Source organism: Gobio gobio (assembly GCF_949357685.1).
Source record: "Gobio gobio genome assembly, chromosome: 16".
NCBI classification, from domain to species: domain Eukaryota; kingdom Metazoa; phylum Chordata; class Actinopteri; order Cypriniformes; family Gobionidae; genus Gobio; species Gobio gobio.
The window spans coordinates 28135017-28153796 of record NC_137109.1 but is presented as its reverse complement, the minus strand read 5'-3'; the positions used below and the strand labels follow the sequence as shown (position 1 = coordinate 28153796).

Here is an 18780-nt window from a genome sequence, read left to right as displayed (position 1 = left end):
CTTCAGGTTCCCTTGGAAATTAAAGGCAAGTGTGTTGCGGGATTGGAACAGAACTCCGCAGGAAAGAGAATTTATCTAGCGCCCTTTTCAAAGTAAAATAAATGATAGTCCTACAGGTTAATCCTCTAGCTTTAACAATACAGTGCTTGATGGCTTATGACTAATTATTATCAATGTTGAAAACAGTTTTCAATATTTTGCTATAAACCTTTTTTTTAATTTGTGGGAACTGTGATCCCCTTTTCAGGATTATTTGATTCAAGTACAAAAGAACAGCATTTATTTGAAATATTAATCTTTTGTCACTTTATAAATGTCTACTCTGTCACTGTAGATCAACTTAATGAATCCTTGCTGAATAAAAGTATTAATTTCTTTCAAAAAAGTACTGCCCCTAAACTTTTGAATTGTATACTGCAAAAATACACAAATGTGCAGTTCAAGCATTTTTAACCAGAGACGATCATTTACAGTGTTTAAAATGCATGTCTCTGCAAACATCTGCAGATGTTTTATCAGGTCTTCTCCTTAAGTAATGCAAGTTTTGTCTCATGTTATTGACTTAAGCATTTTATTTGCTTAAGAGTGAATGTTTATCATTAACTTTGTATCTCCATAGGTGCCGCCATGTTCATGTGATATCTTACACCCCCATTTGGTCAAACCTTTACATTCAAGCTATAGATTTGACTATTTGTAGTCCTTTTTCAAGTGTATTTCCAAGAAGAAAGACTCTCCAAGCTGAATGGAACATAGAGAAAATGCGACATACAGTTGCAAGAAAAAGTATTCAAACCCCTTGCAGAATCTGTGAAAATGTGAATAATTTTAACAAAATAAGAGAGATCATACAAAATGCATGTTATTATTTTTTTACTACTGTCCTGAATACGACATTTTACATAAAATATTTTTACATATAGTCCACAAGACAAAAAAAATAGCTGAATTTATAAAAAGTTGATTCTCAATACTGTGTGTCATTACCTGGAGGATTCACGTCTGTTTTTTTGTTTTGTGATGGCTGTTCTTGAGTCCCTTGTTTGACCGGAGCAGTTACTGCTCAAAGTTCTACAAAACAAATCTTCAGTTTTTCTTCAGTCTTTTGCATATCTGAACCCTTTCCAGCAGTGACTGTATGATTTTGAGAGCCATCTTTTCACACAATTGAGGGACTCAAACACAACTACTAAAAAAGGTTCAATCCTTCACTGATGCTCCAGAAGGAAACACGATGCATTAAGAGCTAGGGGTGAAAACTTGTTGAATTTGAAGATCAAGGTAAATTGTACTTTTTCTACTTTTAATTTGTCTTCCAGGAAACATGAAAATATCTTCTGTTGCTTCCGAAGGGCAGAACTAAATGAAAAAAAAAGATATTAAACAAAACAAGAAACATTTGGACAAAGGTTTCACCCTCCGGTTCTTAATCCTGTTTTCTTCTGGAGCATCAGTGAATGATTGAACCTTTTTAATAGTGTTTTAGTCCTTCAACTGTCCAAAATCATACAGTCACTGCTTGAAAGGGTTCAAATATGCAAAAGATGCAGGGAAACTGAAGAATTTTTGGGACCTGGAGGATTTTTCTGAAGAATGTTGGGCAGTTTAACCGCTCATGACTCAAGAACAACCAGCACAAAAAAAACCAAACAAAAAACAGTTGTGAATCATCCAGGTAACGACACTGTATTAAAAATCAATGGATCATAAACTTTTGAACAGGGTAATTATTATAAATTCAGCTATTTTTTTGTGTTGTGGACTATACTTAAACATCTTTTGTGTAAAATATCTTATTTAGGACAGTACTAAATAAAGAAATATCACACATTTTGTATGATCTCTCTTATTTGGTTAAAATTATTCACATTTTCACAGATTCTGTAAGGGGTTCACATACTTTTTCTTGCAAATGTACAACTTCTGTTGAGTGTTTCATGTACACACAACATGTCATAGCCCACAGACACACAGCAACTTACTCATAAAATGTTGTCCAGCCTGTCTCGTCTGCCTTTGTGGCCAACAGGCCAGTGTTTCCATTGTATCCTAGCAGAACGATCTCCTGGTTAAGAGCAGATATAGAGCGCAAGCTTCCTGCAGGATCCAGTCCCAGCGTAACCACCTGATTTTCAGGCTGTAGGTTGAGCCTGAGCAGCCCCGCTCCACCCTGCCCTGCCCCATCCCTACGCACTTTCACTGTATTATTGCAGTTATCCACCACTGTGGACAGCTCTCCATCAGGGCCGTAGCTGAAGTTGTAGAGGGGCAAGCCTGTCACAAGACTGATGGTCTGTTGGTGGAGACCCTCCTCGTTGAACACATACAACTCTTGTTCCTGAGGGGATGCGACCTCATAGTGCCCCAGCGCTGAAGGTCCAGGTCGGTTAGTGCGCACAGCGCGGATCCGAATGTTATTGAGATCTGCAATGTAGAGAGTGCCATCCGGTGAGACAGCCAGAGACATGGGGGAGTTGAGGCTGGCATCTGTAGCATAACCATCGTCTCCTGCAAAGCAGTTACAGTTGACGTCGTTCTTGCAGTCGCATTCCGACACAGCGCCAGCCAGCAGCGACATCTCTCCATTGGTGCTGACTTGCCGCACACGGTTGATCTTCTTCTCGTCTGTCTCGGAGATGTAAAGCACACCAGAATGGGAGATGGCAATAGCCGTGGCACTCTCGAGGGCCGAGTGGATGGCCAGTTTGCTGAGGGAATAGTCGATGCCAGGCACCTGGCAGTGCATAGGCCGCCCCGCGATGATACTCACTTGGTGGTTTTCAGTGATGCGTAGGATAACATTGTTCTCTAGCACATAAAGAGAGTTATCCATGGGGTTTACTGCCAAGTCGGTGGGCCACTCCAAGCGCACCTGGGTAAAAAACGAATTCAAGTTTAAATTAATCTTTCAGATTCGCCATGCACTTTTCTTGTATCATTTTCTGGGCTTCTGATCAAGGTTGTGCAAGCCTGCAAGACATGATTAATATTGCATATCTGCATTTTTAGCTTTGAGGGTCTGTTTTGAACATTGAACAAGATTTAAAGAAGTAGATTTTGTGATCAAATTAACCATCCTACTTTCTGTTTCTGACTGCGAATGGTTTATAACGTGGGCTGTCGACATGCTGACCTGACTGACATCCATGCTGGAATCACAGCTCAGCGGGCGCACAGCAGTGAGGTCATTTGCACCCAGTAGAGTAGATATGATGCCGTTTTGATCCACTTTCCTAATCATGGTGGCATCCACGAAGTACATAAGCCCGTTCTTATCTACAGCAATACCTGAAAAGAGAAACAAACAGGTAAAGAGTCAGCTAGGACGTTCAGGGGTGACACAGACTCAATAACCATGTGCCTGTTAGCTTTGTTTATTTTTGTCTTCTGTGGTTCGTAATGATTAGAGCAAGTGAATCTTTGATCTGGTTTCAACCTGTTCTAAGTTTATCTTCAGGCACTGCTCAATTCGTCTTTCCCTCCCAAGTCCCTGTCCTATATAAGATAGCAAATAATACATGTCTATCAAGCGTCACTCCCGTGTCAACCTATCAATTCCCCTTATCAGACACAGAAGGCAGAGCAGACGAGAATATCTCGAAGTGCTGACAAGAAGATGCTCATAAAATGGACCTGTAGGTGTATGATGCAGAGGGGTTTGAACAAAAAGACGGGGAGACAAATAGCATGAGGGGAGAGACTGAGTGCACTTGACTGAGCCTTTTCACTGTGAAGTCATCTGGGAATCGGTAATGAGGCCTGTGTAGTCTGTCACCTCTCTACTCTCTCTCTCCAGAAACTGAAATTCAACGTCACATACAGAAATGTGACATCCTTGACAGTTTGGTGTCAGACTGGCTATTTTTTCCTTACACCAAACCTGGATTTCACTTTCAAAACCTGCTCAAACTTACCATTGTACCTTTATCTTTTCCTTTCTCATTGCTATTTGTTTTGGTTGGATATGTTGTGCTTTAATTCCAGTTTATGTTGAACTTTAAATTTGTCACCCACTGCATGTGTGCAGAAATTATATTCATACAAAATTATGAATTGAGGTTTTTTTTAATTTTTTTTTATAATCATTGGTGTACAAAACATTAAAATAAGAAATCATGGTATAATTTCTGGTATAAATTATACTGGTATAATTTCAGTTTTAGTTTAAATATAAGCTACATTTCCAGAGGAAAATTTTATTGCTCAGATGTTGCTCTTTCATAGCTCAGGAGAATTAATAGAGTTCTCAGTTTCGTTGAAATATAAACTCTATTTCAGATGTTACTCCTCTTTGTGAGGAAAATGCGGCACAAATGAGACAACTGACATAATAATAGAGTTCTGTCAGGATCACTATCGTCAAAGTGATAGACAATTAGCATATCGTTTAGATTGTAAACTAGACTGTTCTGGGCAAGAACTCCCTGCGCATCCACGCAGCCTAGCATGGATAAGAGCAGGGAGAGCAGTGATAAACCCCCTTAGGGTAAACAGAACAGAAGCAACGATGTATTGCAGATAGCATTAAAATGTACAACATAATTCGGGAATTTAGTCTGATGCAGGGGGAATCAGAATGCCAAATCCTGACTGACGAGTGGAGGATACCCACCTGTCTCGCTTTGCATTGTACCGCACAGCATTTTCACCCCTTGTCCCGCACGTCGCATATTGAGAAAATGTCCCGCATTTTCATCAGTCTGTTGGTTTTTAATTATGATATTAAGAAAACATGCATGCGTTCTTTTGCCTTTTTAAGAAAGCATTTTATTTATTATTTTTGCTGCATCGTTTTTCACCTATATTTAACAGCGCAACAAGTAACATCCCGCCTTACACAAATAGAACTGCTGTTTTTTAAGTCTTATCTTAGACCAATGGTTGAAAAGAAAGGTGTAAACACGGTCACTAGTAGGTTGTGGCGGCTGTCAATCAAAATGTGGAGCGGTATTTCGTTCCATGTGCTCCCTGTCAGAAAACAAATGGATAATTCGGTAAATTGGTTATATTCTTAATATATTATATAAATTAAGACTGTCAAAACTCATTTCATGTTGTTTTATATTTTATTTGTTCATTATTTATTTTTTGGGATTTTAGTTGGACTTGGTCAGAACTGTTTCGAAAATAGTTATCTGCATGATGCCTGCTGCCTTTGGGCTCAGTGATGTTGAATTTAAATGACAATAAAGATTATACAACAGTTTCAGGTTATGTTTTAGTGTTGATAACATGTCCCACATTGTCCCACACAAACTTAGTAATCGTCCCACATTTGGTTTGTTTGATGGTGGTCACCCTAGTGGAGGAGCTGGGGGTGGAGGTGGGTAATTAGCTCCGGAGAACGCGATAGCAGCTGATGATACTGAAGGACCTTATATACATGCTGTGATAGGCATCGTATTCCTATAGGTAGACGTGATCAGCTGACAGTCAGCTGATGCGAGCTTGACTAACGCTATACGCTGGATTATATAGCTATAAAATTAATAGAGATAGCTTTAGTCCACTTAAACCCTGTCAACTGCAAGCTTACATTCAGATCTGCATCCATCCAATCAACTGGTGTGTGTAGCGGCGGAGTGTGTAGTCAAACAAAAACTACAAATGTAATTCTGTATTTCTGATGACAGACTTTTATTTTGAAAGACGTGCATGAAAGCTGTTGACACTTCTGTCAGATGCAGTTTAAAGGTGCAGTATATAATATTGACAGCTATAGCGGTTGAAATACTGCTGTCCAAATTCAAAATATTGGCCCCCAGCCTCTCCTCCTATTTGTGTGTTGATCAGCTAATGTATCAGCATTGCAATATGCCTCTGGTCAGAGAGCTTTTCAGATGGATTCCGAGACTTTTTAGATGTGTAGAATCTGTGATATCTGACCCAGATCATTTGCTGGCTTCCATGGCTGCAAAACACTGTGTTACTGGATAAAATGGAAGTGGGCGGAATCACACAGACCACAACTAAAACAGACATGGAACGCACATTTCAAAGTAGAAAAACTTTCTGTAGCATTGTTCTTCAGAGAAACAAGTATGTGAACGTGAGCATGTTTCCAAAATATCTGCAAACATATTATGGTATTTTATGCTTTAGTACAGTCAATAAATTACATACAGCACCTTTAAAGGTGTAGTGTGTAGAATTTATGAGGATCTATTGACAGAAATGTAATATAATATACATAACTATGTTTTCATTGGTGTATAAAGACCTTACATAATGAACCGTTATGTTTTCATTACCTTAGAATGAGCCATTTCTATCTACATACACCGTGGGTCCCCTTACAGTAAAATCGCCATTTTTTGCCATCATATTTCTACAGTAGCCCTAAACGGACAAACTTCTCTACGGAGTGCTAGCTACTCTCTGCTCTCTCTCTCTGAGCTTCTCTATTTTCTTCGAAAGGGAGGGGTGAGCGGTTGGTAATTGCAATTCACAACCTCACCCCTAGATGTCTCTAAAATGCACACACTGCACCTTTAAGTAAAGAGTGCCCAAGAAAAACATGTTGTCTTGATTCAGTATCTGCAGTCAGATGAGATGTTAGGCTACATGTCAGTGTCATTATTCTAATGTTATTTTGTATATGCAACATAAAAACAATTATAATATTTTTAGGAATTAGGTCAAATTCCACAACAAAAATTGGGTCGTGGCTTAATGACCATGAAAACATGTGGGTCCCATGGTAAACCGGTTGGGAACCACTAGTCTAGGAGAAACTGAAATATTCAAGAAAACTCACTGTGACATTTCTTTCTAGTGATCTACCTAAACACAAACTCTGTATAATACAGAAATATGCTCGCTCACAGCGATGAACTGTAACATCTGAGAGTTAAAAGAGCCACCACATTAAGTAACATTATCTTTGAAAGACACAGAGAGAGAGAGAGAATACCAAGAGACTCCAATAATCGAAGCCAGAGACTTGCACTCCCCATAGCACATTCAGAAATTAATTAATAGCTTAAGGTTGAACGTTCTCTGTGATTGTGGAAGCAGCTGGAGGATAAGGCTCTTTTTATCCTTGTTAGGTGTCACTGCTACAAAGGAAACAGATGTAAAGACAGCCTGCAGAAACATTTCTTCACCTCAGACACATGTGAAGACGTTAGCATAATTTTAAACTGATGTGAAGGGGATAACCCATGCAATAAGCTTTAAAACTGCTGATTTATCTTCTGCTTTGGCATTCTTTAAAGTTTCCACCTCACCTTTGGGGCTCATGAGAGTGGCTTCTATAGCTTTTCCCCCGTCCCCGCATCTCTCGTCAAAAGGAAGGCACTGCTCTCCTGTCCCTGCCACCACTTCGGCATTGTCGGCCAAAAGTCTTCCCCCTGTGAGTGATCGCACCTTGTAGATTCGCCGGGAATTTGTGTCAGAGATGAACAGAGCCCCGGTGACTGGGTCCACAGCCAGGAAGTACTTATGAGTTGGGTTGTTACTATGAAAAAATAGGTCATTACGGAGTCAGTCCTGCTTTTATATAATTAGCTTTATCATTATATTAAGTGAATAATCCAACTGAAGAGTCAAATGTGAGAAACAAACTTAAAGTTAGAGGCTCACCTATGTCGAAAATCCTTATTTCTGTAAATGAAGAAAAAAACAAGGATCACAATTATGGTGCTAATAAGATGACATGGCAAAAAATATATTGTATATTTTATTTACGGGTAAAAAAAAAGTCTCCTCTTGCCCTTTTCAATACCTGAGCTCCAGTATGCGTGTGGTATTGAGGTTGGGATAAACTCTGCGTACGAAATTCAAGTCTCCGACATAAAGGCTGCCATCAATGCCTGCTGCCAGGGCTACAGGTGCCAGCAGCTTATTTCCATCAGCCAGGCCATTACAGCTCGGGCATGAGATGCTTCTCCGACGCCCATTACCCATGATGCTTGTGATGATGGGTGGTTGCTGGGACACAAAGACGTTCTCACCGCTGCCCTTATGAAGGATGCCTGGTGTCAGACGAATAAAGAAACAATAACTATTAAATGGAAAAAAGAAAGTGCCATTTTCAAAAGACCATTTTAGTAAAAAGCTGTTTACCTGAGTCATTTATGAACATTACAACCACATTTTCAGGGGATTACATTAAATTATTGATCAAAACAACAGGCTTTTTCACTGAAAGCAGCCAGGCATCACATCACATCAGATTTTCTGTGTGTCAGAGAGGTATGGCCCTCCTTCACTTTAAATCTCAGCTGGTCTGGAAAACGTTATTTTCCAGTTTAACCAGTGACAATTAAGACTAATTTGAAATGAGTATAATTACTTATAATAACACAAATAAAATAAATTAATAAATAAATAACGCTTTGCCCCGAATTAGAACATAAGGCTCATACCACTGCGCAGGTTGAGTATATGGTGTTTGTCCAGAGACCAGCCGCCCAGATTGGAAGGTTCCAGCTCATAGCCCTGAAGCATAGCCGTTCTCTTCTCCCACAGCACCAGACTAGGACATGATTCATATTCATACCCCACAGAGACTTGGGGGGGAAAGAGAGAGAGAGAGAGAGAGAGAGGGGGGGGGGGTGGAGAAAGAAAGAAAGAGAGAGGGAGTACACAAAATGTATCAAAACAGCATTTAATTAATGAACTACATGACAGGCCAATATTAGAGATGATTAATTTACATAACATGCAAGCAGATTGGATGGGGAGTCTAGCTGGGAAACAGTGAGGGAGAATATAAATATTTATTTGAAAACCACATGCTAAATTAACAATAAACAATTGTTGAGAAACAATAAAAATTCAGCACTTAGAGACACATATGAAAAGCTATAAGTGACCCTGTAACATTCATCACAGCATTTCTCTTTCCAGCGTTGCCGAGAAGTAGGAAGTAGGACATATCAGGTTCTGGGCAAGCCTTCACAAATCATCATGGCGTGGGTGCTTTCACAACCACAAAGCACCTTGGTAAAGTGTGAACATGATTTGTTCAGACACCCTGTGGCTGGACATGACTTCAGCTTTCACTTTTCAAACAAGACTGTGTAATCTGTGCTATTGCCACAGGGTCATTACAAGATCCGTGCTTCCACAAAAACTTTCTTTCCAGTTCATGAAAAGTGGATCACAACTCCACAAATCCATTAGCATAAATACATATGGATATATACCAACTAGGCAGGTGAGAATTTATAGCTGCATAGACGCGAGAGGGACTGTGGGTATAAGAACCCCAAAATATAAATGAAAAAGACGAGAGCTGGAAGGTAGACAGGCTGAGAAAGCAGGGGGAAGACAAAGAGAGATTAGTGGGTGTTATAAGGAGGTCACACTAGACAGAGTGCTGTTCTCAGCGTTTCCCTCCGCTCACTGCGGCGGCTCTCTGAACCTGTGTGTTTTTTCTGACAGGGACGGTCAGGCTGAATGATCCTTGGGTCCTACGTTCACACGGATGAGCACAAATCCTGTCTGATGTGTTAACTCTCACTGTGTTCAGTCAGCAGAGTGACCGATTAACCATGCGTGTTTAACTAATGTGTGTCCAGGATGCTGAACGGTCAATACAGCCGGCCAGGGTCCCAAACGTGGGCACATTTTATATTTGGCGGGTGAATTTTGCAGTGTCACAAGCCAATCTGGAGGGTGACAATTTTATAATGGAATAGCTGAATTTGTGTGTTGTGACGCAGAGACCGTCTATCTGTAACGTCGTTTACAGTAGTGAAAAACATGTTTGTGTGATAAGACAAATTTGAAAAAAGGTAGAGTGGGAAGTTCTCCAAAGCATGAGAGCACTTTACAATAACTGCTTCTAAAGAGGCTTATAAGAGCAGAGTTTAATGTGGGCCGGGTACCACATCAAGTGCTGACAGCGTTTGTGCCATTAAATGTGCTTGAGAGAGGTGTTTTATTAATTTACCACCGCATAGCTTGCATTTTACTGTTACATTCCTTTTCTGTAATTTTTAAGAACTGAAAATCAAGCCTATATTTCTATAAACACTCAAAAATGTAAAGTTGTACATAAACATTTAAACTGCACCAAAGGCTAAATAGTCAGCAATAAACACAAATAATGTTTTTCCTGCGATATGTTACATGACGTGTATTCTTTTCAAATTCTCTATTAAAAAACCTACAAAACGATGTATGATTTGTTTGGACAAAAAATGACTGAGCTACACCTGTTTGAAGTTGATAGAGTCAGCAAAGCTTTCTGAAGGTTCCAAAACAAAATCACCTAGCATCCATACCTTAAAATTCCTAGTAATAACAAAACCAAATATCTATAGGAAAAATGCAACTTTTTTTTCCCGTGATACCACAATTGTTTGATTAACATTAATGAAACAGACAACCTATATATTAAGACATACTGTACCGCACGGATCTAAATTAATGTTACACATCAGATGTTTTTCCACTACAGTTAACCAAACGTTCACATAAGACATAACAGATCATTTTTGTGTGAATACTCGCCATGACAGATATTTTGAAATACTATAATTCTGTGTATATGTGTATATCAAGACCACCGCTGTCTGAAGCGTCTTAGTGCGCACACGACGGATCTGTCAGTCAGCGCGAGTAAAAAAAGGAAAAGTACTTCCCTCAGAAAACCTACAAATAAAGACACTTTTAGATGTTTAATTGCTATTTGGAGCAATGGGATCGCTAGACGAGGGCTTAATGAACACATTTTTGTGAAAACCTCAAAATCAACATTTTTCAGTGTTTTGCCTGTATCGAAATTATTCTGTGCGCATTTCCGGCTCCTTTTGCCAACACGGGACACATATTATTATGCATACAAGCTGTTTTAATGACATCTTTCTGCAAATGAAACACTGATTAAGCATTTACATGAGACAAGATAGATTTCATTAAGAAATTTCTATATACCTTCTAATGTTCATTCATGTTTATTTTGTGCTATAACTAGTAGTAAAGAGTAATAGATGATCGGTTTATGTGCACAAAATAGACAATGACACCATCTGAAAAAGCGATAATTAAACACCAATGTTTTGGCCAATTATAGCCTTTCAAAACTGTTTCAGATAAAAATAGATTTTCGGTTTCGGACGAAATCATTGAGGAAATGGATAATGACATTTAAATTGTGTCGATTGTGTGTGCTTACCCACTGCATCAGAGAGGCCGTAGACACGCTGACCGTATGCATCGGTCTTGTCCCAGATAAAGGTGTAGGCGAGGTTGGGTGAGGAATGGAACCACTTTTGGAAGAGGTGGCCCTCCACAGCAACCATCAGATGGACTTTGACTAGGCTGAGGGGCACCACGGCTTGAGTCATGGTGATCTTGAGCAAGGAGCGGTAACCTGAGGTCCGGGAACTGAGGTGACAGAGCTTCAGACTGGTGCCAGGAATCTCTAGCTGCTCATGCAGAACCTGGTGGACAGACGGAGGAACGACTTTCATTTCATAGGAAAAAGGTATTTTCAACACAAAAAAAAGAAAAGAAAAAAATTCTTAAGAAGGTCAGAGGGTAGAAGAAAGACTAAGAACGATGAGAGGAAGGGGAAATGCAAAAAAAAGAGTATAATTAGAGTGAAAATGGTTGATGAGGGATGACCTGTGAGTTTTGTCAGGTTAACAACCTGTCAGCTAATTTAATGACCAAAGAGAGAGTGCTGAGGGAACACGAATAAAGTGAAACAAGAGCAATATTTGGGAAATTGAATTGAGAAAAATTGAAGGGTAAAGTCTAACTGAAGAATCCCATCAGTGCAGAATGCATTAATCTGCTAATTGCCGTAATGGAGGTCTCAAGGAACCTAGGATCTCATCACACCTGTGTCTCTGGAATGATGGACCTCTCTCCTGGCTTGGAACTGAAGAAAGAGGAAAGGGGGGAAGCCACCACCACAGGATCAGGCCTCACAAATCCACTGAGGTCACAGCTTGGGATGGTGTTCTCCTCTGTCTTCAACATCAGAGTGTCCATGGCATAGAAAATGTTCCAAGGGAGCCACACTGTGCGCTCTTGACTCAGAAACGGAGCTCGCTCAAAGCGTAGGGTGAGAGAGGCTCCTCCATTGGCAATGAGGTCAAATCTAATGACACAAAAAGAGGGGAAGGGGGGGCAAACAGAGTGAAATAAGTACTTGTGTTATTCTCGGTTATTGATAGCGCCATTACATTCTGAATGCTTTTACCATTAGAAAATGCCATTTCGCTGGGAGGGATAATTCATTGTTTTGATATATTGCAGTCATTTCAATGAAAAGACTGAGTTTACTCTGCTCTAAATGAATCTAATAAAGATTTGTTCAGTTAGCATGTAGCTCTTTAAATCACTAGAAGCTTATATAAACAAGTAAGTCACAAAATAAGGCTTGGCAGCAGAAATAATCAAAGTGTTTTAGAGGGGAAAACATTGTTTGTTGCTTAGATGATGGGTTTGGCAAAACTGAAGAATTGGCTTCTTTTCAATTCACTTAAACTTACAGTATCTATCTATCTATCTATCTATCTATCTATCTATCTATCTATCTATCTATCTATCTATCTATCTATCTATCTATCTATCTATCTATCTATCTATCTATCTATCTATCTATCTATCTATCTATCTATCTATCTATCTATCTATCTATATATCTATCTATCTATCTATCTCTATCTATCTATCTATCTATCTATCTATCTACATCTATCTATCCATCCATCCATCCATCCATCCATCCATCCATCCATCCATCCATCCATCCATCCATCCATCCATCCAACCATCCATCCCCACCCTCAAACAAGGCTGTCAAGCCAACATTCAAAGTTTGTCTTGACAAAAATTGCTTTTCTAGGTATAAGTCAATAACATGAATTGCTTACATTCAAATTCATATTGCGATTCTGCATCCAGTTCACCATCTCAATTCAAATTCAGGAATTGAATTGAAATTTAAGAGGTATTCTCAATTCAATTCGGAATGGCATAAAACACTAGTTCATACAAGTACATTGAACTTACGTTCCATCCTGGCGTGTGAGGGTGTAGCCGTACTGGGGGTACTTGACAAATGACACATTAACTCCCACCAGCGGGGTTCCATCTGTAGTCACCACCTGACCTCTGATCAGTGATGCCAGACTGGAGAACACAGAACAAAAACAAGAAGACATCAGCTGCCCTATCATCAATAAATCCAAAGAGATACCATCAATCCAAAAAAAAAAAGTAAAAAAAAAAAAAAAACTGCTATCAAAAAAATTCCATACATTTCTCATTAGTCAACTCCTCTGTCAGTCTTTCCAAGAAATATACAGTATAAAGAGACAGGAAGATGTAGCACCACTGACAGCAATCAATACAGTTCCTCGAAAACAGCTCAGGGGTACAAAATAACACAAAACTGACAATAACTATCTCAGCACTCAATGTTCTCTCAACAGATATGGTGTAAATTGTGGGCACTTCAGTGGATATTTCATTTTTCTCCTACCATACAATTCAGGAGACATGGCATTTACCCACTTACCAACCAAGCAGGTGGGAAGTTGTTGTGTGCATTAGAGCAAGTTACCTTGCGTTAAAGGGATTGTCTGCAGGGATTATATGTGTGCTGTCCCGGCCCACTAGCATCTTGACACGGTCATAGAAGGAACGGACTTTTTGCTCAGGGTGCTGGCCCTGCTGGATGACCTGTAAGGGATCCCTAGACCCTCTACAAAGTGGACTGTTTTGGCAGGGACTTTGGATACAGCAGTCTGGATCCATACAATCAGTCAGGCCATCTAAAAGAAACAAAACAGTGGTGTGATGAGTAATGTCATATTACAATTGTGCACAATCAATCAGAGCTGCCTAAGGCTGCAAAAGATTTCTCTCTTCATCTCGTTCTCTGTTGAAAAAAAACCTTCATTCTTCTGTTGAACAAGAGGCTGTTTCATCAAAGTGTTCATTTTGAACACAGAGATGTTGGATTTAAATTTTACCTCTGTCCCAGTATTCATTTACCAAAGAGTTCGAAAAGTGCTTTTTTTCTTTCCCTCACCTTTAGGCTTTGAATTAAATTACTTACTGCAGAACATCTGACGTCTTTTTTGTAATTCCTTATTTCGGATGAAAGTCCAGCTCTATTTATTTTCCGAGCATAGTCATCATAATTCAAAGGTTAGCTTATTCCTATGAAATTTATAAGAATTGTGAACAGAGAGACAGAAAGTTGCCAGGTCTGGTTAGAACTGCACATTTACCTCCAAAACCTCAAACGACTGAGTGTACTAAACAGTCACTCTAATTCCATCAGAGCATGAAATGAAATACATTAAAGCTGTGGTGTGTAATTTGTTCGATGTTAAAAAATATTTATCCTATGGCAGCTTAATTGGTTGAGACAACTAAAAGAAAGCCATTCATAGGATGACTTCCTCGAAAAGTGTAAACACTGTGGTGCTATTAAGCCCTGTTTGAAAGTAACGTCTTGCTCAATTAATGATGTGATGTTGGGTTGAGACTACCTGTTTGCGGGAACAAAGGCAAACAGACTGAACGTCTGTGAAATCTGTCTGGAATTTGGAATTATGTAAAATACACAGAAATGACACCCATCAGGTGTTCCTGAAATTACAGAAATTACACACAGCAGCTGTTCCTGTGCACATGTGGCTGTTCCAATTACATACAGTCTTTGAGACAAAGTTCCCCGAGAGCAAACAAAAGATCTCTCACCTCCTTCATTGTCTTTGTTGTCTGCACATGACGTCTCCATGGCGACACTGCAGCCTGTGCCTCTCCATCCAGTTTTGCACTCGCAGTGCCAGCTGTTTTGACCCAGCAGACACTGTCCATTTCCATTACATCGGTTAGGACAGCCATCTGCAAGAGCCAGAAAGAGAAGGGAGATGGATTGAGAAAGGCAGAAATCCATCACGCCAGTCATAAGAGCATTGATAAGTCAATGATTGTGACCAAAAGTTTGGAATACAAGCTAGAAATAGTTTCCAGGCTTTAGGTTTGCTTGAAAGGAATGGAATTACTTCAAATAAATGGAATTTTTATTGAAAAATTATTTTGTGATCTAAAAAAAAACATTTTGTAATTATGTAGTTTGTTTACCATATTTTTTATAAATTGATCTTGTCAATCAACTATTTGTTAAGCTGTTTATTTGGTAAACTTTGAATCTACACTGAACCAAAATGATGATTAAAAAAGGCAATTTTATACAAACAGATCTGATACAGCACACAAAGCACATTAACATGAAAACTGCAGACATAATCCAGACAATCAAAACCGACTGCCACAAATGAACATGTCATGCAAGAATTAACCTTTAATGATCCTTTATGTTATTATGTATCTAGGTTTTCAAACTTTTGGCCTTGACATTATAGGCAGACATGCATCAGTGCTTACACACAAACATATCTGCCTCCAATGTGCTCAGTGCCTGTCTGAGGGGGTGAAGTATATGAAAAGCATTACTATTCACACCTCAAATCAGTTCAAACTCGGAGAGCAATTAAATTATCTTCGGTAGTCTCCACAGATAGATGCTGTTGGTTGCAAATGAATTTATCAGAACTCATCCATTCAGGAGGGGATATTTGTAAAGAGCACATACACTCTCTGACTGTTCATTTATAGTAGCTGATTTGATTTGTCTGGATAGAGAGCAATGCTCTCATGTAAGAATGTGGTTAGGACAGACCGGAGTCTACAGATCAGATTAGGACGGCTCTTTAGGTCGAGGTACGAGATTGTGTTTGTGTGTGTGAGAGAGAGAGAGAGAGAGAACCAAAGACTTTAGAAAAAGAACATAGTGTGGGAGAAAACCGAGGTGTGGAAGTATACTTGTTTGAAAGATGTTTTATAGATAGAGACAGAAGTGCTTTGATAAATATATCACATGTTTTTGGAGTCAAGTGTGGCATGTGTGTGGGTGTTTAATGTATGCAGTTAGGGGATAAAAAGACAAAAGGTGGAAAACAATCTTGTCACAAGAAGAGTGTGGTTTGACGTGAGTGTTTTAAGGAAGCACTCTCTGGGAGCGACAGAGACTGAGATGAACAAACACAAAGATAAATAAAAAGACTAAGCACTATTCGCCTTTAGCCACACCAGTCCATAACTAAGCACCCTGGAGACGTGACCTGAAATTTCCGAGTCATTAGGAGTTTTGTGTAAATAAAAAAATACGGTCTAAAATTCTCAGCAATGCCGTGGGCATCCTCTCTTACCACGCTCTAAAACAGAAACCATGTTGTGACCTCACACTGTGTCATCAGAAACCATTGCTGGTTCCTTGGAATTTAATCTCCAACAGTTAACACTTCTGTTAGTGTGTCAGCCTCCGCTTATGGTTACCCTGGAAACACGGTCTTTTGGAAGGAGCCAGTTTCCTTCGTCACAAGGCTAGTATTATTGACAGCTGACCCAGCACAGGTGACACTTCAGATGATTTGTGATGAGGGAAAATGAAATGGCCTTGATCAAAGGAATGTGAAAACCCAGCATGTACTGGAACGCATTCAGCCATTGTGACTCAAATCAAATGTTGCTTTAATTAATGTAATTTTCAATGTCTGGGGTCCTTGAGATGCCACATTAACAGCCTGCCATGCATCGATTGTCACGCAATATTGAGCTGAGAGAAAAGTCACTTAGCAATGATTGCCTTTTAAATGGAGCTGCCATTTTTAGCAGCCAAATACTTATGAAACACCAGGACAGCAAAATCCATGGTGACCATTGATCTTCCTCATTGGGCAGCACTGAGTAGGGCCTCTCTTTCATGCCAAAGGCCAGTCGATTCTCAGCACACTAACTAGAATAAAGTGGGGTTTCACAAACTATTAAGCTATCTGGCTAAAGTAATGTGGGTTGACTCTATTGTAATCTACTTAAAAAGGAGCTGAGATTGCCTCTAGTTATGGGTCAGCGCACACGGTATGAGAGAGATACGGAAAAGGTGAGATGGGGAAAGAAGCACACTGCACAGCAACAGTCAGCCACTGATGGATGGCTATATGGATAGAAAGAGACAGATGGGTTGGTGGAAAAGAAAAAAAATAACCCTAACCCTAACCCTACACTGAGAAAGGAAAGAAAGAAAGAAAGAGTAAGTAAGGAGGGGAGAAAGGAAAGAAGGGTGGAAGGAAGGAAGCAAGAAAGGAAGGAAGGAAGGATAAATACATGTCTTAAAGTATGGGATATTGAGGGGGAGAAATAGAAATCTAGTCCTCCACCTAAACTGGCACCCGTCCACTGGCCTGCAGCCCTCTCACCTTTAAAGGTCATAAAAGAAAGGTTAGATTCATAAATCCTCCAAATTCGCCTTAGGAAGAGATAGATAAAGTCCCACAGGGAGTGAGCACCTACTGTATAAAACACCCTCTATCTGGGTTTTCCTTGCCTATACTATTCCAAGTACTACTACAAAGTCAAATAACATCCCAAACTTCAACATAGGCATAGTGCAGAGCTGAACATTTTCACTCAAATGGTTTCTGAACTTTAGTAGAGAGGGGATAATGTCCTGTGGTGTGCGTACTAAACAAGTTCTCACTTAGGTGTTTGGAATACCTGTTTGGAAGCATTCAACCATTTTTCCCCCTGAAATTTCTGACTAATGATACAGAAAATGTGCACTGCAGCTTTAACAAATGCCATTCCTTAAAAGGGAATCCACCAGACAGATGTGCAGTTGGGAAGCTGGGATGCATTTATCTTGTATGCTTCTTTACCCAGGGTGGGTGTGATTTCCACTCATTAGCCAATCATGCAGTTGATCAAGTGCAACTCACATCCACTCTGGATACTCTAGCATGCAAAGTCAATGCCTCCAGTGGCCATTTATCTGCAGTCATTTCGGCCAATTAGAGATGCGCATTTAAATCAAGTAACTATTGTCACTAGCTCTTGTTCCAGACTCGCTCCTATCTACTGATGCATGAGCATTCAGGTGATCACTGTGGGCCCTGCAGTTAAACTCCTCATTATCCCGCTCTCCCTGCAAACACACTGTAGTACTCCCCCTCCTCAGGAAAGCACACACACACTCCTGCCCCTCCATTAGTATTCATCCTATGAGTTGGAACTCATGCAGGCGCTGAGACAAAGTCATTACCATGCCTCCTGTGGTCCTGCACCCTGTGTGCCGAAATATGTTCAGTAAAAACGTTGCTTGCTGCTCCTGACCCACTCTGCACCATGAAATTTCACATTTACCTTAGGATCGCTTTACTCGCAGTATCTGCATCCCTCAGGTACAGCAAAAATCTATGTAATCGTTGTCTCCACTCTGCAGTTTCCTCTGGAATTTAGCTCTTTTGTCTGAAGTGGACTTGATGGAAGAAGAGAGAAGGATGACTTGCCTCCTGCATCTCTGTTCTGTGCAAACATAAAGCCAGACTCAAACAGACTGCTAAGAGCTGGTGTGCCCCGGTGAGCACTACTCTACCTTCAGTAGAAACTGCAGTGCATTCCTATTATGCTTAGAGTCAGGTAGCTGGCCCAGCCTTTACCTCTTGCTCCTTTAATAGTTGAAGGGAATCAGGGTGGTGTATTGTAGGGGTTACAGCTCAAGTTTAATAACTGGAGTTCGCCGTTCCAACCAGTACAAGAAGCCATCACTATTGTGTCCTTGACCAAGGCACTTAACCTCATGTTGCTCCAGGGAGACTGTTCCTTAAATACATTTATGGCACCATTCTTTAAATTTCTTCAAAGACGCAGAACTTAATTCTACATATAAAAAGAAAGACTTCTAGGTTAACGCAATTACTTGGTCAACACATTGCAAGAGGGTGGTCCTGTTGAGCATAG

General features: G+C 40.0%; 1 protein-coding gene across 1 annotated transcript in view; it reads right to left on the bottom strand.

The window, feature by feature from the left end:
- tenm2a (teneurin transmembrane protein 2a) overlaps positions 1 to 18780 on the bottom strand; it is a gene marked incomplete at its 5' end in the record, with an annotated part of 338434 nt that overhangs the window by 8233 nt on the left and 311421 nt on the right. Inside the window, 11 exons of the mRNA XM_079839762.1 lie at positions 1983 to 2872; positions 3134 to 3288; positions 7230 to 7459; positions 7585 to 7605; positions 7727 to 7976; positions 8370 to 8513; positions 11129 to 11396; positions 11800 to 12061; positions 12979 to 13098; positions 13532 to 13742; positions 14680 to 14826. Of these exons, the coding sequence (XP_079695888.1) occupies positions 1983 to 2872; positions 3134 to 3288; positions 7230 to 7459; positions 7585 to 7605; positions 7727 to 7976; positions 8370 to 8513; positions 11129 to 11396; positions 11800 to 12061; positions 12979 to 13098; positions 13532 to 13742; positions 14680 to 14826 (2698 nt within the window). The remainder of the gene's footprint in view (positions 1 to 1982; positions 2873 to 3133; positions 3289 to 7229; positions 7460 to 7584; positions 7606 to 7726; positions 7977 to 8369; positions 8514 to 11128; positions 11397 to 11799; positions 12062 to 12978; positions 13099 to 13531; positions 13743 to 14679; positions 14827 to 18780) is intronic.